At 43.0% G+C, this 14,960-nt stretch overlaps 1 protein-coding gene across 1 annotated transcript in view; it reads right to left on the reverse strand.

Moving 5' to 3' along the window:
• Positions 1 to 14,960, reverse strand: part of HCN2 (hyperpolarization activated cyclic nucleotide gated potassium and sodium channel 2) — a 198,711-nt gene that overhangs the window by 54,966 nt on the left and 128,785 nt on the right. The window contains exon 4 of the mRNA XM_053702844.1: positions 1,103 to 1,321. Coding sequence (XP_053558819.1) covers positions 1,103 to 1,321 — 219 coding nt within the window. The remainder of the gene's footprint in view (positions 1 to 1,102; positions 1,322 to 14,960) is intronic.

A 14,960-nucleotide genomic window follows, 5' to 3' on the forward strand; every position in this document is an offset into this window, starting at 1 on the left:
ACCAGAAGCAATGAAAAATGAGACTTAAATAATGTGGAGACAAAAGCGACGCCCATATTTTTTTAGCGCCAAATAAGACGCCCACATTATTTGGCGCCTAAATGCTATTGGCGCCAAAAATGACGCCACATCCGGAACGCCGACATTTTTGGCGCAAAAGAACGTCAAAAAAATGACGCAACTTCCGGCGACACGTATGACGCCGGAAACAGAAAAGATTTTTTGCGCCAAAAAAGTCTGCGCCAAGAATGACGCAATAAAATGAAGCATTTTCAGCCCCCGCGAGCCTAACAGCCCACAGGGAAAAAAAGTCAAATTTTTAAGGTAAGAAAAATGATTGATTCAAATGCATTATCCCAAATATGAAACTGACTGTCTGAAAATAAGGAATGTTGAACATCCTGAGTCAAGGCAAATAAATGTTTGAATACATATATTTAGAACTTTATTAAAAAAGTGCCCAACCATAGCTTAGAGTGTCACAGAAAATAAGACTTACTTACCCCAGGACACTCATCTACATGTTTGTAGAAAGCCAAACCAGTACTGAAACGAAAATCAGCAGAGGTAATGGTATATATATAAGAGTATATCGTCGATCTGAAAAGGGAGGTAAGAGATGAATCTCTACGACCGATAACAGAGAACCTATGAAATAGACCCCGTAGAAGGAGATCATTGAATTCAAACAGGCAATACTCTCCTCACATCCCTCTGACATTCACTGCACGCTGAGAGGAAAACCGGGCTCCAACCTGCTGCGGAGCGCATATCAACGTAGAATCTAGCACAAACTTACTTCACCACCTCCATAGGAGGCAAAGTTTGTAAAACTGATTTGTGGGTGTGGTGAGGGGTGTATTTATAGGCATTTTGAGGTTTGGGAAACTTTGCCCCTCCTGGTAGGAATGTATATCCCATACGTCACTAGCTCATGGACTCTTGCTAATTACATGAAAGAAAATGTATTTAATGATATTGGCTAAATTTGTAGCCGGGTGATCAGTAAAATCAGCCGGGTGGTGCACCCGCTACAAAAGGTCCTGGGGAGAACACTGCTATAGAAAGAAAAGTAGGTTGGTAAAGAGTGTATTCTACTTACCTTCTCTTGATACTGTCTTCGGGAGGAATCAAGAGATTGAATAAGTGCTGTTGCATGTCCAATAAACATGGCGTAACACGTGGCCCCCACAATCATGCTCAGCATGGTTAGCCAGATGTCCGTCATGCTCTCAGGAGCCTGGCGCCCATATCCAATACACAGCATGTGGCTCATGGCCTTGAACAGAGCGAAAGAGTACAGCTCGCTCCAGGAGTCATTCTGCTCAAAAGGGCACAAAGAGGAAGAATGTCAGACCAAAATATAGGCAGCCCTACTACTAATATTACATCCAGTAGGATGCAGTGCTTCTAAAACTGTATAAACTAGAGAACCAGTGCATAAACAACATTTTCCGTGCGGATATGTGGCATGGATGGAGCATGAGACAAATGTGTACACATAGGTAGTGTGCAGGGACACGGGTCTCACGTCTCCAAGGATTCACATAAAGACGCAGCAAGCATCAATAAAGTGCACGTACACACAGTGTCCCACTCCCATGCACAACACATTTTGAGTATCTCCCGTGTCCCCTTACACCCCAATAACACAGAGACTGTGCAGAACACACATTACCCAATTTAGTAGAAGGCATAGACATCACTGGGGCTGAAAGAAGAGAGGAGAGGAGAGGAGGTTGAGCCAGGCAGAAAAAAGAAGTGAAAGAGTTGATATGGGGAGGATTAGCGCAAGTAAAAAAAAAGTAGAAAGAAGAGAAGCAAAAAGATATAAGGGGAAATGGATGATACCAGAGGAAAAATACATCACTATAAAATAATTTTTTTAAAAAATAAAAAAAATTATACTTACCTGATAAATGTATTTCTTTCTTGACACGGATCATCTCTAATTACTATTGGGAATATCCCTCCTGGCCAGCAGGAGGAGGCAAAGAGCACCACAGCAAAGCTGTTAAAGGGACAGTCAAGTCCAAAAACAAACTTTCATGTTTCAAATAGGGCATGTCATTTTAAACAACTTTCCAAATTACTTTTATCACCAATTTTACTTTGTTCTTTTGGTATTCTTAGTTGAAAGCTAAACCTAGGAGGTTCATATGCTAATTTCTTAGACCTTGAAGGCCGCCTCTAATCTAAATGCATTTTTATAGTTTTTCATCACTAGAGGACATTAGTTCACGTGTTTCATATAGATAACATTGAGCTCATGCACATGAATTTACCATGGAGACAGCTCTGATTGGCTCAAATGCAAGTCTGTCAAAAGAACTGAAATAAGGGGGCAGTCTGTTGAGGCTTAGATACAAGGTAATTACAGAGGTAAAACGTGTATAATTATAACTGTGTTGGTTATGCAAAACTGGGGAATCGGTAATTAAGGGATTTTTAAAAAAAAAACAAAAATAGAATTTATGCTTACCTGATAAATTACTTTCTCCAACGGTGTGTCCGGTCCACGGCGTCATCCATTACTTGTGGGAATATTCTCTTCCCCAACAGGAAATGGCAAAGAGCACAGCAAAAGCTGTCCATATAGCCCCTCCTCAGGCTCCGCCCCCCAGTCATTCGACCGACGGTTAGGAGAAAAAAAGGAGAAACTATAGGGTGCCGTGGTGACTGTAGTGTATAGAGAAAGAAATTTTTCAAACCTGATTAAAAAACCAGGGCGGGCCGTGGACCGGACACACCGTTGGAGAAAGTAATTTATCAGGTAAGCATAAATTCTGTTTTCTCCAACATTGGTGTGTCCGGTCCACAGCGTCATCCATTACTTGTGGGAACCAATACCAAAGCTTTAGGACACGGATGAAGGGAGGGAGCAAATCAGGATACCAAAGCTTTAGGACACGGATGAAGGGAGGGAGCAAATCAGGTTACCTAAACAGAAGGCACCACGGCTTGCAAAACCTTTCTCCCAAAAATAGCCTCCGAAGAAGCATAAGTATCAAATTTGTAGAATTTGGCAAAAGTGTGCAAGGAAGACCAAGTCGCTGCCTTACATATCTGATCAACAGAAGCCTCGTTCTTGAAGGCCCATGTGGAAGCCACAGCCCTAGTAGAGTGAGCTGTGATTCTTTCAGGAGGCTGCCGTCCGGCAGTCTCATAAGCCAATCGGATAATGCTTTTCAGCCAGAAAGAAAGAGAGGTAGCAGTAGCTTTTTGTCCTCTCCTCTTACCAGAGTAAACGACAAACAAAGATGAGGTTTGTCTAAAATCCTTTGTTGCTTCTAAATAGAACTTTAAAGCACGGACTACATCTAAATTGTGTAACAAACGTTCCTTCTTTGAAACTGGTTTCGGGCACAGAGAAGGAACAACTATTTCCTGGTTAATATTCTTGTTGGAAACAACTTTTGGAAGAAAACCAGGCTTGGTACGCAAAACGACCTTATCTGAATGGAACACCAGATAGGGTGGATCACACTGCAAAGCAGATAATTCAGAAACTCTTCTAGCAGAAGAAATAGCAACCAAAAACAGAACTTCAAACGGAACCCCTTGAAGAACAGGAAGAACTAAATTTAGACTCCAAGGAGGAGTCATGAGTCTGTAAACAGGCTTGATTCTGACCAAAGCCTGTACAAAAGCTTGTACATCTGGCACAGCTGCCAGGCGTTTGTGTAACAGAACAGATAAGGCAGAAATCTGTCCTTTTAGAGAACTCGCTGACAACCCTTTATCCAAACCCTCTTGGAGAAAGGAAAGAATCTTAGGAATTTTAATCTTACTCCAGGAGAATCCCTTGGATTCACACCAAAAGATATATTTTTTCCATATTTTATGGTAAATCTTTCTAGTCACAGGTTTTCTGGCTTGGACCAGAGTATCTATCACTGAATTCGAAAACCCACGCTTGGATAAAATCAAGCGTTCAATTTCCAAGCAGTCAGCTGCAGAGAAACTAGATTTGGATGTTCGAATGGACCTTGTACTAGAAGATCCTGTGGCCACGCAGGAGCTATCAGAATCACCAAGGCCTTCTCCTGTTTGATCCTGGCTACGAGCCTGGGAAGGAGAGGAAACAGTGGAAACACATAAGCTAGGTTGAACGACCAAGGCACCACTAATGCATCCACTAGAGTCGCCTTGGGATCCCTGGATCTGGACCCATAGCAAGGAACCTTGAAGTTCTGATGAGACGCCATCAGATCCATGTCTGGAATGCCCCATAATTGGGTTAACTGGGCAAAGACCTCCGGGTGGAGTTCCTACTCCCCCGGATGGAAAGTCTGACGACTCAGATAATCCGCTTCCCAGTTGTCTACTCCTGGGATGTGAATTGCAGATAGATGGCAGGAGTGATCCTCCGCCCATTTGATGATCTTGGATACCTCTCTCATCGCCAAGGAACGCTTTGTTCCTCCCTGATGGTTGATGTAAGCTACAGTCGTCATGTTGTCTGACTGGAATCTTATGAATCCGGCCTTTGCTAGTTGAGGCCAAGCTCGGAGAGCATTGAATATCGCTCTCAGTTCCAGGATGTTTATAGGGAGAAGAGACTCTTCCCGGGACCATAGACCCTGAGCTTTCAGGGAATCCCAGACCGAGCCCCAGCCTAATAGACTGGCGTTGGTCGTGACAATGACCCACTCTGGTCTGCGGAAACTCATTCCCTGAGACAGGTGATCCTGAGTCAACCACCAACGGAGTGAGTCTCTGGTTATCTGGTCTACTTGAATCTGAGGAGACAGGTCTGCATAGTCCCCATTCCACTGATTGAGCATGCACAGTTGTAATGGTCTTAGATGAATTCGAGCAAAAGGAACTATGTCCATTGCTGCAACCATCAATCCTACTACTTCCATGCACTGAGCTATGGAAGGCTGCAGAATAGAGCGAAGAACTTGACAAGGGTTTAGAAGCTTTGACTTTCTGACTTCTGTCAGGAAGATCTTCATTTCTACAGAATCTATTATTGTTCCCAAAAAGGGAACTCTTGTTGACGGAGACAGGGAACTCTTTTCTACGTTCACCTTCCACCCGTGAGATCTGAGAAAGGCTAGAACAATGTCTGTATGAGCCTTTGTCTTGGAAAGAGACGACGCTTGAATTAGAATGTCGTCTAGATAAGGTGCCACTGCAATGCCCCTCGGTCTTAGAACCGCCAGAAGGGACCCTAGCACCTTTGTGAAAATTCTGGGAGAAGTGGCTAAACCGAATGGAAGAGCCACGAACTGGTAATGTTTGTCATATATTGACCCTCCTGGATTGTAGGTAAAATTGTTCGAATGGTTTCCATTTTGAACGATGGAACTCTGAGGAATTTGTTTAGAATTTTTAAATCCAGAATTGGTCTGAAAGTTCCCTCTTTTTTGGGAACTACAAACAGGTTTGAGTAAAACCCCTGACCTTGTTCCACTGTTGGAACTGGGTGTATCACTCCCATCTTTAACAGGTCTTCTACACAATGTAAGAATGCCTGTCTCTTTATTTGGTCTGAAGATAAGCGAGACATGTGGAACCTTCCCCTTGGAGGAAGTTCCTTGAACTCTAGAAGATAACCCTGAGAGACTATTTCTAGTGCCAAGGGATCCGGAACATCTCTTACCCAAGCCTGAGCAAAGAGAGAGAGTCTGCCCCCCTACTAGATCCGGTCTGTCTTGGTAGCAGCAGCAGGCTTCTTGGCCTGTTTATAATAAAAAGGGGATAACTGGCGCTAATGGTAAGATTAGCTAGGATAACACTACCATAGATGAGACTATTATATTAATAGACGGCTATCCGTTAGAGTGAAAAAAACAGAATTTATGTTTACCTGATAAATTACTTTCTCCAACGGTGTGTCCGGTCCACGGCGTCATCCTTACTTGTGGGGATATTCTCTTCCCCAACAGGAAATGGCAAAGAGCCCAGCAAAGCTGGTCACATGATCCCTCCTAGGCTCCGCCTACCCCAGTCATTCGACCGACGTTAAGGAGGAATATTTGCATAGGAGAAACCATATGGTACCGTGGTGACTGTAGTTAAAGAAAATAAATTATCAGACCTGATTAAAAAAACCAGGGCGGGCCGTGGACCGGACACACCGTTGGAGAAAGTAATTTATCAGGTAAACATAAATTCTGTTTTCTCCAACATAGGTGTGTCCGGTCCACGGCGTCATCCTTACTTGTGGGAACCAATACCAAAGCTTTAGGACACGGATGAAGGGAGGGAGCAAATCAGGTCACCTAAATGGAAGGCACCACGGCTTGCAAAACCTTTCTCCCAAAAATAGCCTCAGAAGAAGCAAAAGTATCAAACTTGTAAAATTTGGTAAAAGTGTGCAGTGAAGACCAAGTCGCTGCCCTACATATCTGATCAACAGAAGCCTCGTTCTTGAAGGCCCATGTGGAAGCCACAGCCCTAGTGGAATGAGCTGTGATTCTTTCGGGAGGCTGCCGTCCGGCAGTCTCGTAAGCCAATCTGATGATGCTTTTAATCCAAAAAGAGAGAGAGGTAGAAGTTGCTTTTTGACCTCTCCTTTTACCGGAATAAACAACAAACAAGGAAGATGTTTGTCTAAAATCCTTTGTAGCATCTAAATAGAATTTTAGAGCGCGAACAACATCCAAATTGTGTAACAAACGTTCCTTCTTTGAAACTGGTTTCGGACACAGAGAAGGTACGATAATCTCCTGGTTAATGTTTTTGTTAGAAACAACTTTTGGAAGAAAACCAGGTTTAGTACGTAAAACCACCTTATCTGCATGGAACACCAGATAAGGAGGAGAACACTGCAGAGCAGATAATTCTGAAACTCTTCTAGCAGAAGAAATTGCAACTAAAAACAAAACTTTCCAAGATAATAACTTAATATCAACGGAATGCAAGGGTTCAAACGGAACCCCCTGAAGAACTGAAAGAACTAAATTGAGACTCCAAGGAGGAGTCAAAGGTTTGTAAACAGGCTTAATTCTAACCAGAGCCTGAACAAAGGCTTGAACATCTGGCACAGCGGCCAGCTTTTTGTGAAGTAACACAGACAAGGCAGAAATCTGTCCCTTCAGGGAACTTGCAGATAATCCTTTTTCCAATCCTTCTTGAAGGAAGGATAGAATCCTAGGAATCTTAACCTTGTCCCAAGGGAATCCTTTAGATTCACACCAACAGATATATTTTTTCCAAATTTTGTGGTAAATCTTTCTAGTTACAGGCTTTCTGGCCTGAACAAGAGTATCGATAACAGAATCTGAGAATCCTCGCTTCGATAAGATCAAGCGTTCAATCTCCAAGCAGTCAGCTGGAGTGAAACCAGATTCGGATGTTCGAACGGACCCTGAACAAGAAGGTCTCGTCTCAAAGGTAGCTTCCAAGGAGGAGCCGATGACATATTCACCAGATCTGCGTACCAAGTCCTGCGTGGCCACGCAGGAGCTATCAAGATCACCGACGCCCTCTCCTGATTGATCCTGGCTACCAGCCTGGGGATGAGAGGAAACGGCGGGAACACATAAGCTAGTTTGAAGGTCCAAGGTGCTACTAATGCATCCACTAGAGCCGCCTTGGGATCCCTGGATCTGGACCCGTAGCAAGGAACTTTGAAGTTCTGACGAGAGGCCATCAGATCCATGTCTGGAATGCCCCACAGCTGAGTGACTTGGGCAAAGATTTCCGGATGGAGTTCCCACTCCCCCGGATGCAATGTCTGACGACTCAGAAAATCCGCTTCCCAATTTTCCACTCCTGGGATGTGGATAGCAGACAGGTGGCAGGAGTGAGACTCCGCCCATAGAATGATTTTGGTCACTTCTTCCATCGCCAGGGAACTCCTTGTTCCCCCCTGATGGTTGATGTACGCAACAGTTGTCATGTTGTCTGATTGAAACCGTATGAACTTGGCCCTCGCTAGCTGAGGCCAAGCCTTGAGAGCATTGAATATCGCTCTCAGTTCCAGAATATTTATCGGTAGAAGAGATTCTTCCCGAGACCAAAGACCCTGAGCTTTCAGGGATCCCCAGACCGCGCCCCAGCCCATCAGACTGGCGTCGGTCGTGACAATGACCCACTCTGGTCTGCGGAATGTCATCCCTCGTGACAGGTTGTCCAGGGACAGCCACCAACGGAGTGAGTCTCTGGTCCTCTGATTTACTTGTATCTTCGGAGACAAGTCTGTATAGTCCCCATTCTACTGACTGAGCATGCACAGTTGTAATGGTCTTAGATGAATGCGTGCAAAAGGAACTATGTCCATTGCCGCTACCATCAACCCGATCACTTCCATGCACTGAGCTATGGAAGGAAGAGGAACGGAATGAAGTATCCGACAAGAGTCTAGAAGTTTTGTTTTTCTGGCCTCTGTCAGAAAAATCCTCATTTCTAAGGAGTCTATTATTGTTCCCAAGAAGGGAACCCTTGTTGACGGAGATAGAGAACTCTTTTCCACGTTCACTTTCCATCCGTGAGATCTGAGAAAGGCCAGGACAATGTCCGTGTGAGCCTTTGCTTGAGGAAGGGACGACGCTTGAATCAGAATGTCGTCCAAGTAAGGTACTACAGCAATGCCCCTTGGTCTTAGCACAGCTAGAAGGGACCCTAGTACCTTTGTGAAAATCCTTGGAGCAGTGGCTAATCCGAAAGGAAGCGCCACGAACTGGTAATGTTTGTCCAGGAATGCGAACCTCAGGAACCGATGATGTTCCTTGTGGATAGGAATATGTAGATACGCATCCTTTAAATCCACCGTGGTCATGAATTGACCTTCCTGGATGGAAGGAAGAATAGTTCGAATGGTTTCCATCTTGAACGATGGAACCTTGAGAAACTTGTTTAAGATCTTGAGATCTAAGATTGGTCTGAACGTTCCCTCTTTTTTGGGAACTATAAACAGATTGGAGTAGAACCCCATCCCTTGTTCTCTTAATGGAACGGGATGAATCACTCCCATTTTTAACAGGTCTTCTACACAATGTAAGAATGCCTGTCTTTTTATGTGGTCTGAGGACAACTGAGACCTGTGGAACCTCCCCCTTGGGGGAAGTCCCTTGAATTCCAGAAGATAACCTTGGGAGACTATTTCTAGCGCCCAAGGATCCAGAACATCTCTTGCCCAAGCCTGAGCGAAGAGAGAGAGTCTGCCCCCCACCAGATCCGGTCCCGGATTTCATGCTGTCTTGGTAGCAGTGGCAGGTTTCTTGGCCTGCTTTCCCTTGTTCCAGCCTTGCATTGGTCTCCAAGCTGGCTTGGCTTGAGAAGTATTACCCTCTTGCTTAGAGGACGTAGCACTTTGGGCTGGTCCGTTTCTGCGAAAGGGACGAAAATTAGGTTTATTTTTTGCCTTGAAAGGCCGATCCTGAGGAAGGGCGTGGCCCTTACCCCCAGTGATATCCGAGATAATCTCTTTCAAGTCAGGGCCAAACAGCGTTTTCCCCTTGAAAGGAATGTTAAGTAGCTTGTTCTTGGAAGACGCATCAGCCGACCAAGATTTCAACCAAAGCGCTCTGCGCGCCACAATAGCAAACCCAGAATTCTTAGCCGCTAACCTAGCCAATTGCAAAGTGGCGTCTAGGGTGAAAGAATTAGCCAATTTGAGAGCATTGATTCTGTCCATAATCTCCTCATAAGGAGGAGAATCACTGTCGACCGCCTTTATCAGCTCATCGAACCAGAAACATGCGGCTGTAGCGACAGGGACAATGCATGAAATTGGTTGTAGAAGGTAACCCTGCTGAACAAACATCTTTTTAAGCAAACCTAATTTTTTATCCATAGGATCTTTGAAAGCACAACTATCCTCTATGGGTATAGTGGTGCGTTTGTTTAAAGTGGAAACCGCTCCCTCGACCTTGGGGACTGTCTGCCATAAGTCCTTTCTGGGGTCGACCATAGGAAACAATTTTTTAAATATGGGGGGAGGGACGAAAGGAATACCGGGCCTTTCCCATTCTTTATTAACAATGTCCGCCACCCGCTTGGGTATAGGAAAAGCTTCTGGGAGCCCCGGCACCTCTAGGAACTTGTCCATTTTACATAGTTTCTCTGGGATGACCAACTTGTCACAATCATCCAGAGTGGATAATACCTCCTTAAGCAGAATGCGGAGATGTTCCAACTTAAATTTAAATGCAATCACATCAGGTTCAGCTTGTTGAGAAATGGTCCCTGAATCAGTAATTTCTCCCTCAGACAAAACCTCCCTGGCCCCATCAGACTGAGTTAGGGGCCCTTCAGAAATATTAATATCAGCGTCGTCATGCTCTTCAGTATCTAAAACAGAGCAGTCGCGCTTACGCTGATAAGTGTTCATTTTGGCTAAAATGTTTTTGACAGAATTATCCATTACAGCCGTTAATTGTTGCATAGTAAGGAGTATTGGCGCGCTAGATGTACTAGGGGCCTCCTGAGTGGGCAAGACTCGTGTAGACGAAGGAGGGAATGATGCAGTACCATGCTTACTCCCCTCACTTGAGGAATCATCTTGGGCATCATTGTCATTGTCACATAAATCACATTTATTTAAATGAATAGGAATTCTGGCTTCCCCACATTCAGAACACAGTCTATCTGGTAGTTCAGACATGTTAAACAGGCATAAACTTGATAACAAGTACAAAAAACGTTTTAAAATAAAACCGTTACTGTCACTTTAAATTTTAAACTGAACACACTTTATTACTGCAAATGCGAAAAAACATGAAGGAATTGTTCAAAATTCACCAAATTTTCACCACAGTGTCTTAAAGCCTTAAAAGTATTGCACATCAAATTTGGAAGCTTTAACCCTTAAAATAACGGAACCAGAGCCGTTTTGAACTTTAACCCCTTTACAGTCCCTGGTATCTGCTTTGCTGAGACCCAACCAAGCCCCAAGGGGAATACGATACCAAATGACGCCTTCAGAAAGTCTTTTCTAAGTATCAGAGCTCCTCTCACATGCGACTGCATGCCATGCCTCTCAAAAACAAGTGCGCAACACCGGCGCGAAAATGAGGCTCTGCCTATGCTTTGGGAAAGCCCCTAAAGAATAAGGAGTCTAAAACAGTGCCTGCCGATATTATTATATCAAAATACCCAGATAAAATGATTCCTCAAGGCTAAATATGTGTTAATAATCAATCGATTTAGCCCAAAAAAAGTCTACAGTCTTAATAAGCCCTTTTTGAAGCCCTTATTTACAATCGTAATAAACATGGCTTACCGGATCCCAGAGGGAAAATGACAGCTTCCAGCATTACATCGTCTTGTTAGAATGTGTCATACCTCAAGCAGCAAGAGACTGCTCACTGTTCCCCCAACTGAAGTTAATTGCTCTCAACAGTCCTGTGTGGAACAGCCATGGATTTTAGTGACGGTTGCTAAAATCATTTTCCTCATACAAACAGAAATCTTCATCTCTTTTCTGTTTCTGAGTAAATAGTACATACCAGCACTATTTCAAAATAACAAACTCTTGATTGAATAATAAAAACTACAGTTAAACACTAAAAAACTCTAAGCCATCTCCGTGGAGATGTTGCCTGTACAACGGCAAAGAGAATGACTGGGGTAGGCGGAGCCTAGGAGGGATCATGTGACCAGCTTTGCTGGGCTCTTTGCCATTTCCTGTTGGGGAAGAGAATATCCCCACAAGTAAGGATGACGCCGTGGACCGGACACACCTATGTTGGAGAAATAGATATGTGGAAAAAATGAACAATGTGATGTGGATATCCTATTAGTATCCTTCTGTTATATGAAAGAAGAAATATTTAGGTGTCTCAATTCTTAATTTAATATAGTGTCAGCGTGTTTAAAAAACATAAAATGTGATAGAGGTATTTACCTATTTGACATCATCAATACTGATATGAGTGTAATACACAAAATATATAAAAATGTGACGTGTATACGTTTACTATGTTGGACAATTAAGGTCTATATGTATATATATTAAATGTCAGATTGTGTAGCCGAAATAAATCTATATGACAGTTACTGCATAAAATATTTAATCCTTAAAAAATCAATAAAACAACAATCGATATATTAAAACATTAGGGACGTCTCCCTTGCAATCAGTGGTATCTGTCGACAAGAAGTTTGCTCAGCAGCAGTTAACTGGGCATAGTTGGTAATATATATTACAATGTTACTGCATACGTGAAAGTCACAATGGCACAAATAGTAAGGTACCTTACAGTTAAAGCTGTTGCGGGGGCTGATAGACCGGGCGTGTGTAGACTCTGCCCTTGCACCGTGTCTCAGTATAGCGGTGTTTTCGCGGCTTAAAGACCAAACGGCTTGCTGATGTGGTGATTGGTGATTTGGGTCACACACCCAACATACCGGAGCGGAAGGAGATAAAGCCGCTGCAAGGACCAGGGATCTGATCAGCAAATAGCGAGTATTCACATCTACCACTACAACCGTCTCTAAACACGGCTACAGCAGGCACATATTGTCTGACTCAAGTCCAATAAACATCATTACAGTAAAAGAAAGGACTCATCAAATAAATATATTGGCCGATATATTTTTTTTACGGAACGCCAGACATTAGACCTATCAGGAAAAGGGGTGTGTGACCCAAATCACCAATCACCACATCAGCAAGCCGTTTGGTCTTTAAGCCGCGAAATACACCGCTATACTGAGACACGGTGCAAGGGCAGAATCTACACACGCCCAGTCTATCAGTCCCCGCAACAGCTTTAACTGTAAGGTACCTTACTATTTGTGCCATTGTGACTTTCACGTATGCAGTAACATTGTAATATATATTACCAACTATGCCCAGTTAACTGCTGCTGAGCAAACTTCTTGTCGACAGATACCACTGATTGCAAGGGAGACGTCCCTAATGTTTTAATATATCGATTGTTGTTTTATTGATTTTTTAAGGATTAAATATTTTATGCAGTAACTGTCATATAGATTTATTTCGGCTACACAATCTGACATTTAATATATATACATATAGACCTTAATTGTCCAACATAGTAAACGTATACACGTCACATTTTTATATATTTTGTGTATTACACTCATATCAGTATAGATGATGTCAAATAGGTAAATACCTCTATCACATTTTATGTTTTTTAAACACGCTGACACTATATTAAATTAAGAATTGAGACACCTAAATATTTCTTCTTTCATATAACAGAAGGATACTAATAGGATATCCACATCACATTGTTCATTTTTTCCACATATCTATTTTTTCACTCTAACGGATAGCCGTCTATTAATATAATAGTCTCATCTATGGTAGTGTTATCCTAGCTAATCTTACCATTAGCGCCAGTTATCCCCTTTTTATTATAGCACATACACATTTTTTTTAAACTACTGAGGAGGAGTAGTTTTTCTTTAACTAGGCATTTAGGATAATAGTTAGCGCCAACGCTCAATTCTATACACTTGTTCTTGGCCTGTTTACCCTTGTTCCAGCCTTGCATTGGTTTCCAAGCTGGTTTAGCCTGGGAAGCGTTACCCTCTTGTCTAGAGGCTGCAGAGTTAGAAGCCGGTCCGTTCCTGAAATTACGAAAGGAACGAAAATTGGACTTATTCTTAGCCTTGAAAGGCCTATCCTGTGGGAGGGCATGTCCCTTCCCCCCAGTGATGTCTGAAATAATTTCTTTCAATTCTGGCCCAAAAAGGGTCTTACCTTTGAAAGGGATATTAAGCAAATTTTGTCTTGGAAGATACATCCGCCGACCAAGACTTTAGCCAAAGCGCTCTACGCGCCACAATTGCAAACCCTGAATTTTTCGCCGCTAATCTCGCTAATTGCAAAGCGGCATCTAAAATAAAGGAATTAGCTAACTTAAGTGTGTGAATTCTGTCCATGACTTCCTCATATGGAGTCTCTTTATTGAGCGACTTTTCTAGTTCATCGAACCAGAAACACGCCGCCGTGGTGACAGGAATAATGCACGAAATTGGTTGGAGGAGGTAACCTTGCTGAACAAAAATCTTTTTAAGCAAACCCTCCAATTTTTTATCCATAGGATCTTTGAAAGCACAATTGTCCTCAATGGGAATAGTCGTGCGTTTGGCTAGTGTAGAAACCATGGGGAACAATTTCTTAAATATAGGAGGTGGGACGAAAGGTATGCCTGGCTTCTCCCACTCCTTATTCACTATGTTCGCCACCCTTTTAGGTATCGGAAAGGCATCAGGGTGCACCGGGACCTCTAGGAATTTGTCCATCTTGCACAATTTTTCTGGAATGACCAAAGAGTCACAATCATCCAGTGTAGTTAGTACCTCCTTAAGTAATGCGCGGAGATGCTCTAACTTAAATTTAAACGTCACAACATCAGGTTCTGCCTGTTGAGAAATTCTTCCTGAATCAGAAAGTTCTCCCTCCGACAAACCCTCCCTCACTGCCACTTCTGACTGGTGTGAGGGTATGACAGATAAATTATCGTCAGCGCCTTCTTGCTCCACTGTATTTAAAACTGAGCAATCACGCTTTCATTGAAATGCTGGCATTTTGGATAAAATATTAGCTATGGAATTATCCATTACTGCCGTTAATTGTTGCATAGTAACAAGCATTGGCGCGCTAGATGTACTAGGGGTCGCCTGCGCGGGCATAACTGGTATTGACACAGAAGGAGAGGATGAAGAACTATCCCCACTACCTTCATTTAAGGAATCATCTTGGGCAACCTTGTTAAATGTGACAGTACTGTCCCTACTTTGTCTGAACGCCATGGCACAATTATCACATACATTTGAAGGGGGGACCACCTTGGCCTCCATACATACAGAACATGTTCTATCTGAAGGTACAGACATGTTAGACAGGCTTAAACAGGCTAATAATGCAAAAAAAACGTTTTAAAACAAAACCGTTACTGTCTCTTTAAATGTTAAACAGAGCACACTTTTTTACTGAATATGTGAAAAACTATGAAGGAAATTTCCAATCTTTACCAAATTTTCACCACAGTGTCTTAATGCTTTAAGAGTATTGCACCCCAATT

Source organism: Bombina bombina, chromosome 2 (assembly GCF_027579735.1).
Source record: "Bombina bombina isolate aBomBom1 chromosome 2, aBomBom1.pri, whole genome shotgun sequence".
Taxonomy (NCBI): domain Eukaryota; kingdom Metazoa; phylum Chordata; class Amphibia; order Anura; family Bombinatoridae; genus Bombina; species Bombina bombina.